The sequence below is a fragment of the Canis lupus genome, chromosome 8, assembly GCF_003254725.2.
Source record: "Canis lupus dingo isolate Sandy chromosome 8, ASM325472v2, whole genome shotgun sequence".
NCBI classification, from domain to species: domain Eukaryota; kingdom Metazoa; phylum Chordata; class Mammalia; order Carnivora; family Canidae; genus Canis; species Canis lupus.
The window spans coordinates 13,962,419-13,986,701 of NC_064250.1; the positions used below are offsets into that span (position 1 = coordinate 13,962,419).

At 36.1% G+C, this 24,283-nt stretch overlaps 1 protein-coding gene and 1 long non-coding RNA gene across 3 annotated transcripts in view; one reads left to right on the forward strand and one right to left on the reverse strand.

The window, feature by feature from the left end:
* Window positions 1–24,283, forward strand: part of PRORP (protein only RNase P catalytic subunit) — a 121,110-nt gene that overhangs the window by 45,899 nt on the left and 50,928 nt on the right. For both annotated transcript variants that reach the window (XM_025442959.3, XM_025442960.3), the window contains exon 5: window positions 3,930–4,037. In XM_025442959.3, coding sequence (XP_025298744.1) covers window positions 3,930–4,037 — 108 coding nt within the window. The remainder of the gene's footprint in view (window positions 1–3,929; window positions 4,038–24,283) is intronic.
* The window catches only part of LOC112657131 (uncharacterized), a 74,757-nt gene continuing 66,930 nt past the window's right edge, over window positions 16,457–24,283 (reverse strand). Inside the window, exon 7 of the long non-coding RNA XR_003134879.3 lies at window positions 16,457–17,938. This is a non-coding gene — a long non-coding RNA (uncharacterized LOC112657131). The remainder of the gene's footprint in view (window positions 17,939–24,283) is intronic.

Here is a 24,283-nt window from a genome sequence, read left to right on the forward strand (position 1 = left end):
TGGAAACCTGGGGTTGAATCCCATGTCGGGCTCCCTGCGTGGAGCCTGCTTCTCCCTCTGCCTGTGTCTCTGCCTCTGTGTGTGTGTGTGTCTCTCTCATGAATAAATAAATAAAATCTTTAAAAAAAAAAAAAGAAATATTGGGACATTTATAGATATTTACTGCTGTTGGTTTCTGGGATTGTGTGTATGTATATGCAAACATACCTTTCAGATTTTAATATTTTGTGTTCCATGTGTATATAAAAAGAATAAATATTTTGCTGTTGGGTGTAGTGTCCTTTAGATATTAAGTCCACGTGGTTAATAGTATAGTTTGTTTTCTCTATCCTCACTGATTTTTTTCTACTTGTTCTATCAGTTATGAAGAGGAATGTTGAAATTGTCATCTATATGGACACCTGTGTAGCTCAGTGGTTGGGCGTTTGCCTTTGGGTCAGGATGTGACCCCGGAGTCCCAGGATCGAGTCCCACATAGGGCTTCCTGCATGGAGCCTACGTCTCCCTCTGCCTGTGTCTCTGCCTCTCTCTCTCTCTGTCTCTCACGAATAAATAAATAAAATCTTTAAGAAAAAAAGAAATTGCCATATATAATTGTAGACTTAACTGTTCCTTGTTTCAAGTTCAGTTAAATTTTGCTTCATATATTTCTAAGCTCTGTTCTTATTTATGAACATGACTTCCTGATATATTGATCTTGTTGTCATTATGCAGTTTCCCGTTTATTTTTTGTAATATTTCTTTTCTGGAAATCCGTTTTATCTAACGTTAATGTTATCCCTGCAACTTTCTTAAGCTTACTGATACATGGTATTTTCCTCCTAATTTTCAGTTTATCTGTACTTCATATTTATAGTATATCTGTTATAAACATTTTTTTTAAAGATTTTATTTATTTATTCATAGAGATGCAGAGAGAGAGAGAGAGAGAGAGAGAGAGAGGCAGAGACACAGGCAGAGGGAGAAGCAGGCTCCATGCAGAGAGCCTGACGTGGGACTCCATCCAGGGTCTCCAGATCACGCCCTGGGCTGCAGGCAGCGCTAAACCGCTGCACCACCAAGGCTGCCCTATAAACAACATTTTTGATAGAGTTTAATTTAAATATTTTATTTTGTAATTTATTTCTATTCAAAAAAATTTTTTTTGTCTCTTGTCCTTCCTTTCATGTTCTTTTGGGCTAATCAAGATTTTTTTTTATTATTTCATTTTATTCTTCTGTTCACTTTTTATCTATACCTTTTCTGCATTATTTTTTAATGTATGACTTGGTATTACAATAAGAACCCTTAAGTTAATCCAGTTGACTTAGAGTTTAGTTTAGATTGTACCATTTTGCGTTTTTTGTGAATGGTACCATTAGTACCATTTTTTGCTAGGTACCTAGCAAAAAAAAAAAGAAGAAGAAGTAAGTACCTAGCAGCAATAGAATTCCATTTACCACTTCCTGTCATTTGTGCTGTTGTTGTTATACATACCACATCTGCGTGTTCCATTTACCTATGATTTATCCTGCTTTGTGTTCAGCCTGCTTTGTGTTTGCTGTGCTTCTTGGGTCTGTAAGTTACATTTTTCACCAAATTTGGGGGAAATTTTGGCCTTTATTCAAGTATTTTTTTCTACTCTCTCTTTTTTATCCTCTTTCTAGACTGTAATTACCCATATGTTAGTCTGTTTGACATTATTGCACAGTAGGTTACTAAGGCTTTATCTTTTTCTTTAAATTTTTTTTTCTTTAGATTGTGTAATTTCTATTGCTCTGTGATTCGTGTTCACTGATTCTTACTTCTGCCATCCCTAATCTGCTATTAGGTACATTTTGTGAATATTTTATTTCACACTTGTGCTTTGGGTTCTAGAATGTTCATTTTTATAGTTTACATTTTTCTGTTTTCCCTTCTTTGATTTCGTTAACTGTATTTTCCTTTAAACTCTTGGATATATTTAGATGAGCTACTTTAAAGTTCTTGCCTGATGACTTCAGCATCTAAACATTGGATTGATTTCTGTTTACTTCCTTTTTGTCTTGACCATGGGTCATATTTTCCTATTTCTTCTAATGTTTATTAATCTTTTTAAAATTTTTTATTTATTCATTTGAGAGAGAGAGAGAGAGCACATGATTGGGGGTGGAGAGTAGAGGCAGAGGGAGAGAGAGAAAAGCATACTCCCCATTGAACAGGTAGCTGGACACGGGGCTCCATCCCAAGAGTCAGAGGTCATGATCTGAGCTTAAGGCAGATGCTTAACCATCTGAGTCACCCAGGTGCTCCTGTTTATTAATCTTTTAACTGTATATTGGACATTGTGGGGAACACAATGAAAAGGCAAAAGATTATTTATCTTTTTCCAGAGGTTATTGATTTTTTGCTTTGCCAGGCTATAAAAAAGTTGGTTAGACTCTGACTTCAGACTGTCATCTCTGTAGTAGATAGTAACTGAAATCTCTGCTCAGATCTTTTAAGTCTTTCATCTGTTGCTTTTTTGCTGGGTCCACAGTGTCTTCTCCATGCATGTACAAATAGGAATTAGCCAAGGATTGGAGCAGAATTATGCAAATTTTTATGATTCCTTCCTTTGTAGCATCCCCTTTCTCACTTTCTAGCCTCTCTGACAGCCCTAAATGTGATCTTCTGATTTCTCAAACCAGTAAGTCTGCAGTTTTCTGCTTGATTTCTAGCTACCTCTGCCAACCATGCTAACTGGAGAGTACCCTTTGGGAAAAAGCCATAGACAGGCAAATTTTACCTGGTGCAGTTCCATTCTTTTTTCGTTATCCATAGGTTGATAACAAGCCACCCTAATGTAGTGGCTTTAAACAGAAACATTTATTATTTTTATTATTATCTCTCATGGTTCTTGAGTTTGACTAGACTCATTTGTGCAGCTCTTGCTTGGGTATTCAGCACAAATACCTTTAGCCCCCAAATGGGGGCGGAGGTCATCTTGAAGTCTTCTTTAATTCTCACGAGTCTGATGGTTGTTGCTGGCTGTTGGATGGGACTCAGTTGGACTATTAGGTAGAATCTATACCTGGCTCCTGCCTGGACTTTTTAATGATGGTTGGGTTCTAACAGCAAACATCTGGGGAGGGAGAGCCAGATGGAAACTGTACAGCCTTTTATTACCTATCCTTGAAAGTCACGTAGAGTCACTTCTGCCACATTTGTTCATAGAGGCATTCACAGAGTAGAGCTCATATTCAAGTGGAGGGAAGTCAGCTCCACCTTTGGAGTGGGGGGACAGATCTCAAAGAATTTTCAGACATATTTTAAGACCACCACAGTGTCTTTCAAATTTTGCATTCTGTTGAATTTCTACCTGGCTTTTGGTCATTCTCTAGTACCTAGAGAATCTTTAAAAAATAATAAAATAAATAAATAAATCTCCCTGGCTTCAGAGCAGGATATAGAAACTTTGACATTTCATTTTCATCATGACTGCCATGTGAGTCAATTCAACAGGCAATAGCTGGTTACAGATCAAATGCAATAGCATGTGGAAGTACTCTATGAAGTGTAAAGTGCTATGAGGTTATAAAGTATATCAGATAATTACATACAATTGCATGTATTATTCTGGTCTTTTCAGATTTAATTTTTTTTGAAGATTTTATTTATTTATGCATGAGAGACATATACAGAGAGAGGCAGAGACACAGGCAGAGGGAGAAGCAGGCTCCACACAGGGAGCCCGACGTGGGACTTGATCCCGGGTCTCTGAGATCACACCCTGGGCTGCAGGCGGCGCTAAACCGCTGTACCACCGGGGCTGCCCTCAGATTTCATTTTTAAAGTATTTTTGAGTTTGTATATTTTTAAGGGATAAATATTTTTATTTATCAGAACAATAATAAAAGTTACGGCAGTGTGTTTATAGTAAAGTCCTTGCTAAGTTCTTATTAATATTTTATCTGGCTTTTCTTTTTCAGGAACTTGAAAGATTTCAGAACTTTGTAAAATGCTGTCCTCCTTTTGATATCGTCATTGATGGACTCAATGTTGCCAAAACATTTCCTAAAGCTCGTGAATCTCAAGTTGTAAGTATAATTTTATATTGTTATTCCAAATCTCTAGAAATATTGTACTTATTTGTGATCTTCCTTGGATCTCTTAACTCCCCATTTTTCCTTCCTCTAAAAATAAACTCCTAAAGATGTCACAATAACTACTTTCTAAGATTCACTGTTTTCATCTTTGGCAAAGAAGTGGCTATTATAGGCTGGCTAAGAGTGATTAAAAAGTCTACTGGGTGGCTCAGTTGGTTAAGCATCTGACTCTTGATTTCAACTCAGGTCCTGATCTCAGGGTCATGAGTTCAAGGTCTACATAGGGCTCTATGCTGCGTGTAAAGCCTTCCTAAAAAAAAAAAAAATCCACATAATAAAGGGCCATCTCAACCCTTTTTCTTATATAATTTTTAATTAACCTTCTTCTACACCTCTCCTCTTTCTTTGAGGTTATTCTAACATTTCCCTGTGAGTCACATTCCTCTATTTGAAATTTATCAACATAAACTATCAAGAGACATTAATATTTTTGTTTTTTCCAAACATAGTATGCTCGTAAACGAATCTAAGCAGTTTTCAGTAAGGTAATCATTTGTTCTATCAATTTATAAATGTCTAGTAGTTTCTAGTAGGAATATCATTATTTTTTATAGCAGTAGTGAACAATGATTTTCCTTTTTATAGATTAGAATATTAGAATATTAGAAAAGTGAAAGTGGAGGAATTGTTTACAACACATGTGACAAAGAGCTAATTTTCCTGCTGTAACATTGTCTCTTAATAAGCCTATAAGTAGAAGAGTGATTTAACTTTATTCATGATTATAGGTATACAAATAAAATCCAGATTGGTAGACTTAAAAATTGATAGTATCCAGTATTTTGAATGGTTTGGAGAGGTAGGGAGAAGAGTATCAGTACAGTATTTTTGGGGGGTGATTTGACAATTTTGAATACTTAAAATGTTGAAATGTATGAACTGATACATTGAAACAAACACATAAAGTTACATTTTCAAGCATGTTTGTTAAGCATTATTTGTAAGCAGAAAAGTCTAATCAACCTAAATGTATATCAGCCTAGGTCCATTTTATTTATTTTTTAATTTTAATTCCAGTATAGTTAACATACAGTGTTAAATTAGTTTCAAGTAGGGACGCCTGGGTGGCTTAGCGGTTGAGCTCCTTCCTGCCTTTGGCCCAGGGCATGATCCTGGAGTTCCAGGATCAAGTCCCACATCAGGCTCCCTGCATGGAGCCTGCTTCTCCCTCTGCCTATGTCTCTGCCTCCCCCCGCCCCCCCCCCGTATCTGTCTCTCATGAATAAATAAATAAAATCTTTAAAATAAATAAATAAATAAATGTATGTATCTATGTATGTATGTTTGTTAGATAAGTTTGTATATGCCCAGAAATTTTCTAGAAACTACTCATAAAAACTTAACAGTAATAAGCTTTTTGGAGGTGGAGATAGAGTATAAGAGAATGAGAGGATTTCAGTTTTTCATTTGTTTTTTTCAAATTTTCTTTCACAAGGAATATGTATTATTTTAAAATAAAAAGCAGTCTAGGATCAGGAAAAGAAAGAAGTGAAGAGGCATTCTTGGTAAATATTCTATAATAACTACGTAATACTTTGTATCTCATGGATATTTCACAACTCTAATCATTTCCCTGTTGATCAGCATATTAGATTGTTTCCTGTTTTTCAGAATGGTAAATAATGCTTGGAAGATCTCCATGCAGGTTTCAGATTATTTATTTAAAATAGATTCCCAGAAATAGAAGTCAAAGAGTATGGGTATTTTAAGGTCTCACTACATATTGCCAAATTGCTTTCCAAAATAGTTGTAGCAAGGTATATTCTTAACAAAGCTTCCAAATAGAAGTTCCTTAAAGGTTGCTTATTATATTATTGCCGCAACTATTTAGCTACATTTGTGCAGAATCTATTAAATGGAAAGAACTGGACAATTTCCCCTTCCCCACCCCCCACCCCTGCATTTTTTAGATCAAACATTTAAAACATATGTTAACAAAACTAAATAGTCTAGAAAGGTAATATTCTTGAGTGTCTTATCTGTCCTTTCTATTTCTGTGTGCCTTAAGGTTTTTCATCTTTGTGTGAAGAAGTTTCTGGATATCTTCTGTGGAATCACGCACAGATTATTTATGTTTTTCCCATGAATTCTCTGCATAAAAATTACAAATTCTTGGTCTTTTCCATTAATGGCTAATTATTACATATCCAACAGTGTTCTCTGTAAGTCAGCTTATAGATAAAGAAAGACCAATTTTACCTTCACTATTAAGGGAGTAGCACCATGATTATATATCTTGATCTCAGAGCCTATAGCTTAGGAGTGACAGAGGTCAAGGAGCTAAAAATGTGGCTTATATATAATGTCAGCAGGAACTTGCCAGTTGCTATGTGGAGTTGAGACTTATTGGCAGTTGTCATTGCTAGGGTATGTGCAGCTTTAGCCATACGTATATAACGTGTCTATCTATCCACTCATCACCTCCATTGAGTTAGTTGTATTGGCAGCTCTATGTTGTTTAATATTAACCTTAATCTTAACTTTAGATATTTGTTGAAGGGTTTCTAACAATGCAGTAAAAGGTAGTGATAATTGACACATTTTTCAGAGTAAGGTTCAGAATTTTTAAACAAGGAGAGGTTGTTAAAAACTAATTTTTGTTGGGCAGCCCGGGTGGCTTAGCAGTTTAGCACTGCCTTCGGCCCAGGGTGTGATCCTGAAGACCCGGGATCAAGTCCCACGTCGGGCTCCCTGCATTTAGCCTGCTTCTCCCTCTGCCTGTGTCTCTGCCCCCCCCCCACCCCCATGTCTGTCATGTGTCTGTCATGAATAAATAAAATATTTATTAAAAAAACAAAAAACAAAAACCTGATTTTTGCTTTTTGAAAAGCTGTCACTCAGGCTGCAAACTTCTGTCTGCCAAAACCTTCCCATAGACATTCAAGTATATAAACTTACTTGGTAAATAAGAAAATATTGTTTACAACACATGTGACAAAGACAAAGTGGCATAATTCATTGAAAGAAAAAGCAATAATCAATGTGGAATACAGGTAATACCTCAGTATTCTTCAATCTGTCTTTGCTGTTGGTCCTAAAAGTGATATAAGAGTAAAGATGAAGAACACAAATTCTAAGGAAAATGGTATGTAATATATCATCATGAGGATGTACAGAGCTGTTATGGCTTAAAGTGATTCGGAAGAGTGTTTAACTTAGATGTCAAGGTTTATATTTAAATGTTACTGTGATTCTGAAGAACGAATATGGTATGGGAAAGTAAGGGTTAATGTATGATTTTGTTCACGGAAAAAAAACTTTTTTGCTTAAAAGTTACTACTAAATAAATATTTAATTTGTTTTATCTTACAGTTTCTGATGTCTTTACAGTTACAGATACAAGATATAGTAAATGAAAATGGAGTTTGTAAAGCCCCTGACTAGATTTCCCTTTGGGCATAGTTTAGTATCTTGACCAAGTCATACCTCAATTCTTTAATATCTGCATTGGTTTTCTTTTTCTTTTATTGAGATATAATTTATAAACCATAATAGACTTTTAAAGTGTACAGTCCAGGTGCGCCTGCGTGGCTTAGTGGGTTAAGCATCTGACTCTTAATCTCTGCGCAGGTCTTGACCTCAGAGTCATGAGTTCAGGCCTCACGGTAGGCTCTACCCTAGTTGTGGAGCCTACTTGAAAAAAAGTAAACATAACTAAAAACTTAAAATGTATTTAAGTATACAGTCCAACTTGGCCTTTTGGCTAAGATAATGCATCAAGTGTACTATCCAATGGTTTTTAATATATTCCAAAAGTTTTGCAACCATTATCACTATCTAATTCCAGAATATTTTTATTCCCCCAAAGTAATAACTATACCCATTAGTAGACACTTCGAGTTCCTTCTTCCCCTTAGTCCCTTGGCAACTACTAATCTGCATTCCGTCTTCATGGATTTGCCTATTCTGGACACTTCATATTTTCACTTAGTATGATGTTTCCAAAGTTCATCTGTGTTATAACATGAATACCAATTTATTCCTTTTTATTGTAGAATAATATTCTTTTGTATAGATAGGCCACATTTTACTTATCCATTCATAGTTTGTGGACATTTGGGTTGTTTCCACTTTTTGGCTATTGAGAATAGTGTTGCTGGGAACATTTCACATACAGGCTTTTGTGTGGATATGTTTTCTTTCTTTTTTTTTTTTTTTAAGTTGTCTTTATTTAGACACTGAGGAATTACCTTCCTGAATGGCACCCCCAAGCATGAAGAATTATGCTTATGCTTATGTTTTCTTCTAAGAGTTCTATAAAATTTACTACTAACCTTGTAGATGTTTTTCAAGTGTAAAGTGTAAATTATGCTTATGCTTATGTTTTCTTCTAAGAGTTCTATAAAATTTACTACTAACCTTGTAGATGTTTTTCAAGTGTAAAGTGTATCCTGCTTATAATATATATATATATATATATCCAGCTTATAACATATATAACATATATATGTATATATATAGCATATATATATATATATAGTTTCAAATTTTCAGAAGAAGGTTCTGGTTTGTATTTTTATTTTGTATTTTTGTTTGTATTTTTTATTTTGAAGAAGAGGGAAGGGTTCTGAATGACCAGCAGATTAATTAGATAGCCTCCATTTTGATAACAGTTAGAGCATCTTATCTGGGAATTACGATGTAGATTCAGTTACTGTTTACTGAACACCTATTCCATGACAGATACTTTTTTAAGATGTGAGGATATGTCTTTAGACCAATAAAAGGTAGGAATTGCTAGGAACATGATTCAACTAATGGTTATATTATCTAAACAAAACATTCGGGGTGCCTGGATGGCTCAGTCAGTTAAATGTCTGCCTTTGGCTCAGGCCGTGATCCCAGCGTCCTGGGATCCAGCTCTGCATTGGGCTCCTTGCTCAGCGGGGAGCCTGCTTCTCCCTCTCCCTCTGACCACTGCTCCCCCTGCTTGTGCACTCTCTGTCTCTGTCAAATAAATAAATAAAATCTTTTTTAAAAATAAAGTAAAAATAAACAAGACATTCATAGTATATTGTGCATGTTGTTGTGTATTAACAGTCATTCTTGTATGTGATTCTTTTCTTAAAAATTTACTAAAAATGTCAGACTAGAGAATAACGTTTACTCAAAATACTTGGATAAGAATTTGTTTTAAATAGGTATTGCAAAACAGTTTTCATAACACTCATTTCTCCAGAATATGTTGTAACTTGGGAGAAACTAAATTTGACTAAATTTTAAATTTTGACTAACTTATTTTACTTATTTTTTAAAGATTTTATTTATTTATTCATGAGAAACACAGAGAGAGAGGCAGAGACACAGGCAGAGGGAGAAGCAGGCTCCATGCAGGAAGCCCGATGCAGGACTCTATCCTGGGACCCTGGGATCACACCCTGAGTCAAAGTGACACTCAACTGCTGAGCTACCCAGGTGTCCCAAATTTTGACTAATTTAAAGTGCCAAGTATGAACTCTTATACCATTGAACCCTTGAGTCAGTCTTTATGTAGCATGTTCATGTTACTTGCTGTAAATTAGAGTATTTTGGATTTTCTTAGGTTGCATTTATTTTCTTTTAATTTAATAAACTTACCGTCTTAGAGCAGTTTTAGGTTCATGAATCTTTTTGTAAACAGCCATTCCCCAACAACATGCTGTTTTGACTCTTACAAATAATTCCAAGGAAAAGCATTGCACAGCCATTTGGGTAGAAATTAAATTGTATTTTTTAAAGCTTAAGTGAGTAGGTAATTAGCACCACCAGCTTCCTAATTGTTTAAGTCAAAAACCAAAGATTCAAGCCTCAATTGTTCTTTTTCACTAGCCCCACATCCAGTTGGCTGGCAAGTTTTATTAGTCATATCCCCCAAGTATCCCATAATCTTATTATTTTTTTCCATCTCCATTAAAATCATTTCTCACTTAAACTCTTATGTGGTTTCCTTCCTTTTTCACCCTTGTTCCAGTGACTTTCACCTATACTTAGAATAAAATCCAAGTTCCTGATCATGGATTATGGTACCTTTCATCATCTGATCTTTCCCTCTCTTTCAGCCCCCTGTTTGTTTTTTTTCTCTCTTTCACTGAATTATGGACACTAGAATTTTTCCTATTCCTCAGATATACCAAACTTATTCCTGCCTCAAGATCTTTGTGCTTGCTATTCCTTCAACTTTTAATATTCTTTCTACATCATCAGCATCTCATAGGTCTTCCCTAGTTCTTCTAAAGTAATCCCAGTCTGCTCTCCTACCTTCTGCCTGTATCTTCAGTCACATCAACCTTATTTACTTTAGTGGTGGATTAAAAATGGCCACAGATTCTTTGCAGTTCGTCTTATCAGGAGATGGAGTCTGTTTCCTCATCTCTTGAATCTGGGCTTGCTTAATGATTTGCTTTGATGAATAGAATGTGGCATAAGTGACATTATGGAAGTTCCAGGCAAGGAGTTCAAGGGGCCATGCAGCTATGCTGTCACTCTCTGGGAACCAGAGCCTTGTAAACAAGCCCGTGTTAGTCTCCTTGAGGATGAGATGCCACATGGAAAGAGAGGGAGAGGGAGAACGAGGACAACCATCCCAGCTAAGGCTCTGACATGTGAGTAAGGTCATCTGGAACCTGCCAACTGACAACACATGGATTGGCCTAACCAATACCATGTAGACCACAGGAACTATCTAGCCGAACCCAATCCAAATTGTCAACCCTTAGTACTGTGAGAAAATAACTGGTTATTTTAACCCAAGTTTTGGGGTAGTTAATTATACAGCAATAGTTAACTTATTAAATACCTTCATAACACTTCAGTGCATGTCTTGTTTACTTTATTAATCTCCATCAGAATATAAATGCCTTAAGATTGAAGATCTTGTGCAGCTTATTCACAGTTACATTCTCAGCACTAAGGAAAGGGCCTCGCACATAATAAATTGCCCAGTAGGTACCTAGTAAATGAATGAAAGAATGAACAAGTGGATATACAGTAAATTGTATAACTTGTCAGAAATAGCATCTATTTTTCAGGATTAATTCTAAAAGACTTCTTGAGTTTCAGTCTTTGTACCCTAGTCCACTTGCTAGTGTCACTTAACCTTCTCATGCCTTATGTAAAGATTAAATCGGGTAATTCTTAAAAAGCACTGATTGCAATACCTGGCATATAGTCCAATTAATTTAAACAGAAAAGAAAAAGAACTACCTTGTGAATCCATTTAGTTGTCTATGGCCTTAAGTTTTTTTTTTTTTAATTTATTTATTTATAGAGACACAGCTAGAGAGAGACACAGAGACACAGCTAGAGAGAGAGGCAGAGACACAGGCAGAGGGAGAAGCAGGCACCATGCAGGGAGCCTGATGTGGGACTCGATCCCGGGTCTCCAGGATCACGCCCTTGGCTGCAGGCAGCACTAAACCGCTGCGCCACCGGGGCTGCCCTGGCCTTAAGTTTCTAGGAACAATAGCATGGTAGTTTTTTGTGATGTGTTTAGTCTCCTAATTTAAATAACTGACAATCTCCTCTTTTAATTTTTTTAGTTTGAGGGTCTTCATTTTTTTTTCAAGATTTTATTTATTTATTCATGAGAGACACACAGAGAGAGACAGAAACACAGGCAGAGGGAGAAGCAGGCTCCATGCAGGGAGCCCAATGTAGGACTCAATCTCCAGACTTGGGATCACACCCTGAGCCAAAGGTAGATGCTCAACCACTGAGCCACCCAGGCGTCCCAAGAGTTCTTTTTTTTTTTTTTTTTTTTTTAACTGATGCTTAGATTCTAAACTTGAGTGTCTAAATTAATGGCTTACTTTTCTATAAAATAATTAAATAAGGAATATATTAACCATATAGAGAAAATAAAAGATTATTAGTATTAGGATATGTTATGCTGCAGTAATAAACCCCAAATTTGGGTGGCTTAAAACAAATTATTTCTTGTACATGCTACATGTTCATTGTGGATCCTCTGTGTCATCATCATTCTTGTCCCCCATGAGACTCAGAATAACTTTCTGAGATATTCCCAGTCACTGTGACAGAGGGAAAAGGGAAGGTGGTAGAGCACACACTGACTCATAAAGCATCTACTCAGATATGATACCTATCACTTCTCATAATTTATTAGCAGCTAATGCAAGCTATGCAGCTACACCTTAGTTCAGTAAGATAAGGGAGGCAATCCTACTACATGTACCCAGAAGGAGAAAGAGAATTAGTATTTTTGAACAGCTCTAATGACGGCTGTACTGGGGTTGGTGATGTCTTGTTTGGTATAATGGTCAAAGTCTAGCCCAGGAGCTAGAAATGAGTTTCAACATGACCATGCAAACTGTCTTTGCCTGGGTTCTTTTTTTTCGATGTCAGTTTCCTTCACCATGGTTTTATGTGGAAAGAACTAATGCGTTTGTTGATCATTTTTTCTAGAATGATCAGGTTGAAATTCTAAAGTCTCCATGACTCATAGTTTACACATACTTTCACAACTTTCATTTTTAAGATGGGTTTTTCTTTTGAGTCACCGAGTCATCATTAATAATTGGCAATGTGAGATTGCCTGGAGAAGACAGAGGCACTTTACTAACCTTTCATCTAAAAAATAAAAGGATATAGGGGATCCCTGGGTGGCTGAGCGGTTTAACGCCTGCCTTTGGCCCCGGCCCGGATTGAGTCCCACATGGGGCTCCCTGCATGGAGCCTGCTTCTCCCTCTGCCTGTGTCTCTGCCTCTCTCTGTCTCTCTCTCTGTCTCTCATGAATTAAAAAAAATAAAAAAATTAAAAAAAAAAAATTAAAAAAAAAAGGATATAAAGTGGAAAGCTTCTTATCTCTAGTTTATCTCTGTCTCCACACACACACACACACACACACACACACACACAAACACACACACTCTCCTACCCATAAGTCCTAGTGTCTTTGTTCCTTGCTCCTTTTGCAGCTTGCATTTTGGGCTTTCAGTTGTTCATAAGCTCCTTTAGTAGAGGGGGTATAGGGAAAAAGTACATCATTTTAGATAATCTTACTAGCTGTTCAAAACTCTACTACCAATTTTTGTAGATAACTGAGAATTGGTTAAAATAGCTTCTGCAGAATGAAAATTTATAATGTAATTTAAAAGAATTACGACCAGAGATCAGCATTGAATGCTTTCATTCTTATAGCATGCTTGGGGCATTGAATAGAAAGCAGTTTGATGGAAACACTGCAGAATTTGTTTTGATTGCCATCTCTTAGTTGGTTTTACTACAGTGAGAGAAAAATGGAGACGTGGGTCTTAGCCATTAAAGGTCATTTGGCAGTAGCATTTACTTGGCAATGAGTTTTCTTTTTTTCCTGCCACCCAAGTTATTTTATTTCTTTCTGTTGATTTATATAACCTCTTACAAATGTTTCAATACCATAAAGAACCTAAGATACAGTAAACTATGCTTGGTGGCTTTTTTTGTGTGTGTATATATAAAATCTTGGGCATATTTTTTTTGCCCAAATTGTAGAAATTCTGTGGAGTTTAACACCAACTGTGCTTGAAATTATCTTTTAATGATGTTAAAGTAGCAAAGAAACTCTTAAATACTTTACTGTGTTTGCAATGGCAAATGTTAGATTAAGTATTGAAGTATTGGGATCCCTGGGTGGCGCAGCGGTTTGGCGCCTGCCTTTGGCCCAGGGCGTGATCCTGGAGACCCGGGATCGAATCCCACGTCAGGCTCCCGGTGCATGGAGCCTGCTTCTCCCTCTGCCTGTGTCTCTGCCTCTCTCTCTCTCTCTCTGTATGACTATCATAAATAAATTTAAAAAAAAAAAAAAAATTTAAAAAAAAAAAAAAAAAAAAAAAAAAAAAAAGTATTGAAGTATTTTTATTATACCTCTGCAACTTTTAAATACTTTTCTCCATATAATTGCTCCTCCTGCTTAAAGACTAGCTCTTAAGGTCTGGCTTTAGAGGTAGAAGGTCTTGTTCCTTGGTGTCAAAACAAGGATGTCGTGCTGCTACTGTTGCCTTCAAAGAACATGTACTACCCCCATGTTTGCTCTGAGAAGGTGTTTGAGTAATTTTTTTCTATATTGAAATCTAGAATCAAAAACTTGTCATTTTTCCCAGTTTACTTTCGTAAGTTTTATTGATTACTAATGATTGGAAATAAGTGATTGAAGATTATTTCTAAATATTTTCTTAATTTTAGTCAACTGGTTAACAAGTTTCTTTCCAGTGGAATTTAAGGAGTGGTTCTTGGGGCACCTATGTGGCACAGTCAGTTAAGCTACCGATTCTTAGTTTCAGCTCAGGTCAGGATCTCAGGGTAGTGAGATTGAGCTGAGCCCTGCTACAGGCACCATGCTCAGCATGGAGTCTACTTGAGATTCTCTCTCCTTCTCCCTCTTGCCCCTCCTGCTTGTGTTTGCTCTCTTTCTCTAAAATAAATAAATTTAAAAAGTGATTCTTTCAGTGTTTTTAAGGGCAGGAGTTATAGGAACAATTATTAATCCAGTTATTTCTAGGTTAAACTCTAATCCAGGATAGCACATTTTATTTTATCTGAATTACATATTTCTACAAATATTTATTATATTTCTTTAGAAAAAACTAACTTATTCTTAAAGATAAGAAACTTTAAAATAAATATGTAGTATTATAAACTTAACCACTAATGATTCTGCTGTATTTTAGAATATTGATTCTCAGACTTTAGTGAGCCTCAGAATCACTTTGAGGGCTTTTTAAAACAGGATGCTGGCCCTATACACCCAGAGTTCCTGATTCAGAAGGACTCAATTTACATTTCTAAAAAGTTCCTAGGTAGTGCTGATGCTGCTGGTTTGGGGACCACATTTTGAGAACCACTATTATATAAAAGCAGTTTCTCAGAAGTGTGTTCATATTGCTTTACAAAAATAAGCAATTTATAAAAGTCAAACACTCAAAATTATTAGAAGTCTTAATGATTCTTAGATTGGGAATCTCTTTTTTTAACTGACTTTATGAAACTCATTTTAAGGTACTGAAACGGTCCTAAGAATAATATACTTCTTCCACTTTCAAAATAGAAGTTTGTCATATTTCCATAACCAACTAGTAGTATATATCAAGTACTTGTATTATAAGTATACAATTGTATATTTAAATTTTATATTATTTATAATATATTATAAATTATATATATACTTTATATAATATATACTAATTATAATATTAGAAGTATTATCAAGTAGTTCTATTAGCATTATGATGATTTTAAGGTACCTAGAGTACTCATTACACCTTCTTGACTCGTAAGAGTTCTATTTTGGCATGTGACTGCTGGAATAGTTTATACCACTTAGAATGGTTCTTACATGTACTGACTGCTAATGGGGTGTATGATCAAGTACCACATAAGTGGGTTTTGGGTGAAGTAATCAAGGGAGTAAGTAGAAAGCTGAATGAAGCCAGGCAAAATTTCTATAATGAATTTGACCTTATATCTCTTTCTTTCCAGATATCCCCAAAAGGGTATATTTTGCATGGTGTTTGAAACAAAATTTCCCTGATTGCATTAGTCAGCCAAATGATTGTATGTCTTAGAACAGCATTGTTAGGAATACAGCGTTGCCAGGCTCCCATATCTGTTTTCTCTCTGACAGAATATTAATGGCAAGTTGATTCTTCTCTTGATGTGCCCCTGATAATGTTTGTGTGATAACTACTTGGGGTGTTGTGAGATTGTCTATGTGAATCATTGTGGTATACCTTGCTTCTATGGCAGTATTTTTTTTTTTAAAGCTCCTTAAAGAGCCAGTTTTCTTTTCTTTTTTTTTTTTTTTTAGATTTTATTTATTCGTGAGAGACACAGGGTGGGGGGTGAGGGAGAGAGAGAGAGAGAGAGAGATAGAGGCAGGCAGAGATACAGGCAGAGGGAGAAGCAGGCTCCATGCACGGAGCCTGACGCGGGACTCAATCCCGGGTCTCCAGGATCACGCCCTGGGCTGAAGGCAGCGCTAAACCACTGAGCCACCCGGGCTGCCCTATGGCAGTATTTTAAAACACACTTCTTAGGAATGTGCTAGGTAGAACTACCTGTGAAAATATAATACCCACTTTAACCAAAATTTTAAAATACATATTATTAAATCTGCAAGGTAAACAGCAGTTCCAGAATGAGTAGTAAATTAACTTAACTATGTTTTTGAAGTTTTATAAATTGTTCATACCTAATTATTATGACAGTGGTACTATTTTATTAGTCATTAATTTTGTGTTAAAATATTTATTTCAAAATAACAGGTCTTTTCCCTTTTAAAATAGTTTCTGTTTCAGACTTCTAACTCTTGGAAGGCTGATTTTTCTCTCAATAACAATTAAGATGAATTCAAAGCTTAGATTTTATTGCAGTATTTCACTTAGACATTTTTTTTTTTCAAAATAGTATTAGGAAGAGTATGTAGTTCCTTCAGGTTTATCCTCCCCACTCCAGAGTAGGTACTCTTTATTTTTAGATTATTTCTGTTTTGCTTTGTTCTATGAGATAAAAGATGATTATAATGATGTATGCACTGCAAAAAATAAACTTAAAATAAGTTAAAATAAAGGTAAGATAAGAGCACAAAGGGAAAATAAGTTTAGGAAAAATTAGAAGTTTAAGGTTGGCCCACAAAATTCATACCAATGAAGTGCTCTAGTAATTTAGCTGTAAATTCTATCCACAAACTTGAAGATGAAAACGTGAGTGCCAAAGAGCAGGGATTCATCCTTTTATCTTCCTGCACATCATTCATAAGCACTCCACACTACATTTATAAACACCCTCTTTACCTAAAGAGATTCTCAAAGGGGCCAGGATGGGCTTGAGAAAGAGTTAAGATATATCAGTAAGTGGAGAAGTTTGAAGACACATAATTCTGGTACACTTTCTAAGGAAGTTATTTCCACTGTAAGATTCACTGATTTTGAGGATTCACATAGTTCATCAGATCAAATGGAAACAAACTGTTTAGAGAAAGTACCATTATTCCTAATATTTAAACCAACTAAAACAAAATAAAATAAAATAAAAAACAAAATGAGTTCTGTTGTAGGCCCTTTCAGTACAGGGCATGTGGGCATTGTGAGTGCTCTTTACAGCATCCTTGTTAGGAATAAATGAATGAAAAAAAAAATGAATAAATGAATGGATTGTGTAAAGGAGTCAGCAGTAAAGGAGTGAGAAACACAGTTATATGAGCTTGAGAGAACAGGCCTCAATAACTCCATATCACTAGTGCTATCTCAGGTTGGTCAGAAGGCCCAGTAGCAGGACTCATGCTTATTGACCTCTTTGGAAAATGGAAAGCTGATTCTTCACTTTGGATTCACAGTAATCCGTAGCAGTACTAGACCTTGTTTTAAAAATTTATAATTTTATTGCAGTTTTAAAAAAATCTGGTCAGGAAGTATATATCCCTAATATACCTCCTATAGAGTAAGCACTCTTAAGATTTAAAGAGATACTCAGGTGGGTTGGAGTATCAGAATTGCCTTTGGTATTTGTTAAGTAATTATGGCAAACATCATTTCTTTAATGTGGGGCGGGGGAGAGCTTGCAAATGCAACATTATTTAGTCAGTAGAGCATTTTTTCACTCTGTTTTGTGTAACTCATAAATGCCTAGAAATTGCTTGTGTATATAAAGTTACAGAATTAATCTAAATTGAAGTTTTCCAGTTATCGTAGATCTCCCTCTCCAGAAAAGATCTACACATCCTATGATATGAATGGCAGGAAAACCTCTTGAAAATTTTCTCATCGGTTTAGGAAAGAGATAACAGGCAATCTTCCTGGGTTTAAGCTTAGAAGATAAATGGAAACAGCACTTCCTCTTCAAATGGACCAAAATAACCCTGCAAAATATACATAAAGTGTTTTATCAATATCAGTCTTTTACCAAAATAAGAACTTGAAAGTGAAAATTGCAAAGCCACATAGTTTCATGGTTGTAAAAACATTCTAAGTTTACCAAATTCTTAATTACTTGCCAGTGTTTTGTTTTATTAATTCCATTTCAATGTCCATCACCTGGTTATCACTCTTGACATGTCATCAGAAAGAAAAAATAACATATAGCTGACAACATCTGTCATAGGATCTCATCCAGAATACCACCTTACATTTAATTCATCATGTCTCATTAGACTCCTCTTCCCTGTGAGTTTCTAAGACTTTATTTTGAAGACCTTGACAGTTTTGAGGAGTGCTGGGCAGTTATTACATAGAATGTCCCTCAACTGGAATTTGTGTGATGTCTTTCTCATGATTAGCCTCAGATTTTAGATTTTGGGGGGAAAGACCATAAAGGTAAAGTACTGGCCCTATAACATCACATAAAAGGTATAGTATCAACATGACTTATCCTTATTGATACTAACTTTGATCACCTGGCTGAGGAAGGGTTTGTCAGGTTTCTCCAATACGAAGTTTTTTTTCCCCTCTTTTCATGCTGTAATCTTTGGAAGGAAGTCAGTGTGCAACCATGCATGGGGTGGGGGGGAATGGTTGTATGCTTTACCTCTTTAGAGGCAGAATATTTACATAAATTATTTTAAATTCCCATGTAGAAATATGGGAAATTTGTATATTCTCTATTTACTTATTTATTTAATCCTTATTTATAATAGTATGTACTCATGGTGTTTTTATTTTATATTTTGGGTTATAATCTAATATTTATTTTGTTCAAATTAGTCTGGCTTTGGCAATTGCAAACTTTTTATTGGCTCCTGTCTCTTTGACATACCCCCATCATTGTGCAGTTTTTTGAGCACTTCTTTGCCGTCTGGCACCACAGTATACCTAATTTGTACAGTGTTCTTTTTTAAAAGCTAAAAACCATAGATAATTAGGTTGGCTGCTTCAATCTTCTTTGAAGGAAAAGTTATCAAGATTATCGGAATTATAAAAAAGACTGGCTAGTATTTTTTTCTACTTTTACTCCATTTTTCAATATCTGATAATATTTGTTTCTGCCACTTAGTCTAACAGTTTTGCCCAGTCACCTTTGATTTTTTCTTCGAGGTTAGTCTTACTTATGGATTGCCTGTTTTGGAGGATCAATGTGTATTTGGGATTTTCTTTTTCCTTTTCTTTTTCCTTAGTAGTGAGTAGGAAATGTACAGCTCAAAGGAGAAATTGAAAAATCAGTATAATCTTGTTCAGAGCAGCTCTCCTATTACTATTCTCAAATAATCAAAAAAGTGGCTGTTACCCAACTGATAAACATTAGTTACTTCCGAAGGGAAAGGTTATATAGAATGTTGGTTTTCTATATTACATATTGCATAGTGTTAGAATTTTTTTAAACAACAAATATATATTTCCTTTATAATCTGGAAAAAATAAAGGTTTATTTTTAGAGTCAGTGGAAATGCAAAGAAAAAAACTTACCCTTTCTGTGGTTTGAAATGCTTTGGAACTTAAAGACTTTTCCCCCACACTGATGTTCTCAAAATTTTTGGTTATTTTTCATTAATATTGTTTACCAGTACCTGTACTAGTGAAATTGGCACATCTGTCCAGTTGTTTTATGTAATTGTAATGCCTGCTTTAGCATTTGACAATTATTTGGGGTTCTCTGACAATTGTTTCAAGTGTGTAAGACTTCTTTTTAACAAATTTTTAAATATATTGTTAGTAAAGACCGCTTTTATGGTATCTTACAAAAAGACATAGAGTTGTTTTGGTGTGTTGCTTTAGAAGGAATAGGTGGGAATCTTTCCCACTCTTTCTTTGTTCTGCTACTTGTCATGCTATCCTGAGATTTTCTTTCTTTCTTTATATCCACGGTGTTTTCTGTTCTGTGCGTGCTGACCCTTACCGCCTGAGATTCCTTCTGGTTTTTTTGTGGGTTTTTTTTTGCTTTTCTCTCTCTCTCCTTTAACCCACCAACTCAAGGACCCTGTCAACTTAAGGAAACCCCTCTCCACATTTTCCCTGGGATATGACATGGTCTCAAAATAAGAATGTCACTGCAGCCAGTAATCTGTATGTTTTCTAGCTCTAGTAGGCAATAGCTTCACTCTCTTTATTGCCTTACTGCCACATTCTACCCCTACCCCTTACCAAGAGCCCTGTGTTTAAATTCTCAATCTAGTTATGCCATTTGGAAAATAAGATATTCTAAGATTTAATAGCAGAAGGAATAAATAAAACCTTGGTAGAGTTTTATTTACATTTCTTTGTGCTACTGTAGAAGCCATAAAATCTTTTTGTCCTCTCCATGTGTTCTTATTTTTATTTCAGTACAACATAAAACAACCAAACATTTGTTTTATGTAACTCCAAACCAGAAGGTTTTCTTTTACTATGTATTTTGTTTGATGGAGTTTAAATACAGCATAGTCGCTTTCTAATAAAATCTACAAATCAACAAAAGTAAATTTAATTATCTGTGCTCAGATTCAGTTTAATAAATATTAAGTGACTATTATGTGGTTCTGGAAATGACCATATGGCTTGCCCTGAGAAAACTCACAGCTCTGAAGTGATAAGACATACACGATTCCGGGGAGGGACGGCATATGAACACCGTCAGTGAGATGTAAATAAGGAGGTTGAGGAAAGACTTCATGAAGAGGGTGGCATTTGAGATAAACTTCCTCAGGCTGAGTTAGTGGAGAGGGTATTCTAAGCAGAGACAGCAGTTTGAGTCATGAGGGTTTAGAGGCAGAAAATAAAGGCATACTTGAAGAATAGTGAGTAGACCCCTAGTAGCTGGAGCATATCTTACTTGTTTGGTAGTAGCAGGACATGAGGTCAAGAATGTTGGTTATGGGGATCCCTGGGTGGCGCAGCGGTTTAGCGCCTGCCTTTGGCCCAGGGCGCGATCCTGGAGACCCGGGATCGAATCCCACATCAGGCTCCCGGTGCATGGAGCCTGCTTCTCCCTCTGCCTATGTCTCTGCCTCTCTCTCTCTCTCTCTCTCTCTGTGTGACTATCATAAATAAATAAAAATTTATAAAAAAAAAAAAAAAAAAAAGAATGTTGGTTATGGCCCTGGTTTGGAACACCTTAAATATCATATTGTGAAGGGTCCGAATTTTCTTTCAGTTATTCAGCAGCTAGGTTGAGGATACAGTGGTAAATAAAAACAGGCATGATCATTGTCCCCATGGAGTTTTTAGCCTGACGTTATAATAATCCTAGAAATACAGGTAAATATGCAAGTGTGATAAGTGGTACCAAGCAAACAAAAAAAGGTACAAGGTCCTATGAAGACATTTAAGAAAAAAACTTGACCTAGATAAGGAGATCAGGGAAGGTTTCCTTGAAGATATAGCAAGTGAGTTAAGATCAGAGGGATGAATAGGAGTTAACTAGGTAAAGAAAGATAACAAAGAAGGATGAAAAGAGCATTTTGGGTGGAGAGAATAGCATGTGCAAAGGCCCTTACTGGGGGCTGGGTAACAGAAAAATGGAAAGTATGAGAGACTGAAAGGTCAGAATGGTAGCAGAAAGGGTCCAGACCTTGTAACTTCAAGGACTTGGGTCTTTATCCTAAGATTGCTAGAAAACAGGGAATTGACATAATCCAGTTTTCATTTTAAAAGTATAATTCTGGCTACAGTGTGGAAAGTGAATCAGTGATTTCCAATCAAGGTGGTTCCATAAATTCACACTTCGATGTACCACTTCTGCACCAAATACGTATCAATGATAGATGAACTTACAGAAACTGCAAACCAAAAGGATATTGCCAAGCTCAAAAACAAAAGAAAACATAAAGGAAATCTTGAGTAGAGCTAAAACTATTGGCCTGCTTGGTTCTGAGTCCTAGAATAGGCATGGAGACAGGGATTTCAACTCCTTTGGGATAGTAAAGACTAAAAGTGTGCAAGGTGAGATGGGGCAAAGTCAGATTTATTTTTTAGAAGTGGAGCAAGAGTGAGGCTTCTCAAAATGGCAAAAGAATCTAAGGTAAGGAGGGGGAAAAAAACCCTTATAACTACCATTTGAAGTCAATGGCCTGTAACTCTCTCTCAAAACAATAAAAATAAAGTACGTTTTATATGCTCAGATTCAAATTAATATATTCCATTTAAGGCAAACAAGAAAATATTAAATAAAAACAGGCAGAAATGAAACAAGAACCAGATGAATGTTTAAAAGAATCAGTTAGAATTCTTGAATGAAAAATAGTCATTGAAATAATTCAGTGATATGATAAACCCTAGACTGGCCACAATTAAAGAATTTATTAATTGGAAGTTGGTACTGAGAAACTCACCCAGAATAAAGCATAGAAATATAGATTTAGAGAGGCAGAGACTAGTTGGAAATGGATGAATCTTCAGATATTTAGGAAATAAAACTGAGAGAATTTGATAACTGGATGGGAGTATGTGAACTGGAGAAAGAGATCAAGGATGACATCAGCATATGGATTTGTTTAACTGGTTGGAAGGTGATGCCCTTTACTGAGAATTTGAAAGACATTTGGAGGGAAAATTGTGAGTCTGGCTTTGGATGTATCTAGTTTGATGCTTCTAGGGTATCCAAAAGGAGATACTTAATAGATAGTTGGGCATATAGCCCTAGAGTTCAGAAGAGAGGTCTGGGCAGCAGATAGAAATATTTTCAAATGCCTGTGGGTGATAATTAAAATCATATGAAAGGAGAAAGAAATTCTAAGACTGAGCTTTAAGGTATTTTAATATATAACTGTGTAGTAGAGGATACGCTTGCCAGAGGACATGGAAGAGTACCTGCAGAAATTGGAGGTTAACTAGACAAGTATGTTATGGCAGCCAAAGGAAGAGAATGTTTCAAAAGGCAGGCAGAGATTAATATTGTCAAATGTTAACACAACAATCATGGAGAATGAGGATCAGGAAGGGTCACTGAATATAGTGATAAGGAGATGATTGGTTGACTCTAGAGTAAGCTATGGAAGTGGAGGGAAGGGAGAAGCAGCCAAATGGAGTAGCTTGCAGGTTGTATAGGAAAAACACACTATGTGTCTCTCTTTTATCACTGACACAGAACATGACACACTTAAACTCTGTCACCAGATGTTTTCACACATCAGGCAATTATCTGTGATATCAGCTGGTTGTCCTACAATTGAATAAAGTTTTTTGACACTAGGAATTAGTGCCGACTCCATAGGTCAAGGGCTGAGTTCCACAAGACTTCACATCCCCTTCAGACATTAGTTGCAAGTCCCAGGTTGTCACCTGTACTTCTGACTGATTGCTGTAAATTGGAAGTTCCCACGACCCCTCTTTGAGTTTTATCGTTTACTAGAATGGCTCTCAGAACTCGGGGAAACACTTACTTAAGGTTACTAGTTTATTATATAATAAAGGATAATGTAAAGAGTACAGATGAACAGCCAGATGAAGAGATACATAGGGAAAGGTCTAGAGAGGTCCCAAGTATGGGAGCTTCCATACAGAAGGAATTGGGGTGTGCCACCCTCCTGGTATATAGATGTATTGAGCAGCTCTCCAAATCCCATACTTTAGGATTTTTATGGAGGCTTCATCATGTGGGCATGATCATTAATTCCCAGCCCCTCTTCATTTCCTGGAGAGTGGAGGGCTGGAGCTGAAATTTCCAAGCTTCTAATCATGGCTTGGCCTTTCTGGTGACTGTCCCTCATGCTGAAACTATCCAGGAGCCCATCAAGAGTCACCTCATTAGAACAAAAGACACTACTATCACCCAGGAAATTCCAAGGGTTTTAGGAGCTCTGTGCCAGGAATCAGGGGCAGAGACCAATATGTATACTTCCTATATTTCGCAAGTAATGATGGAAATTGAGACAGGAAGCAGGGAGGATAGAAATAGGGCAGTATTTGGAAGGGATAAAGTGAGTGGACAAGTGGGAGAAGATCCAGATAGGGGTTGAAGCTGACTGTGTAAGAGGAAAGGAGCGAGTGATAGTGAATTCAGGAACATAGAAAACGATAGGGTCCAAAGCATAGAGGGAGGAATTAGGCAAAACAACAAATGTGGAGGGAAAGAGATGCAGATATTTTCCAAGAGAAATATACTGTTTGACTATGGAACTTTTTTCACAGAGCATTTTGAAGGACATATTCTTCAAAATACACTTGGGGTAGATTTTGCCTTAAAACATGACTGCCTTCTGAATTTTCTAAGTCATCAAGTACTATTCACTTCTTATATGAGAAGCTATGGCAGATTTTCAAAATTAGTGTTTTTAATGCTTTTTAATCCTTTATTC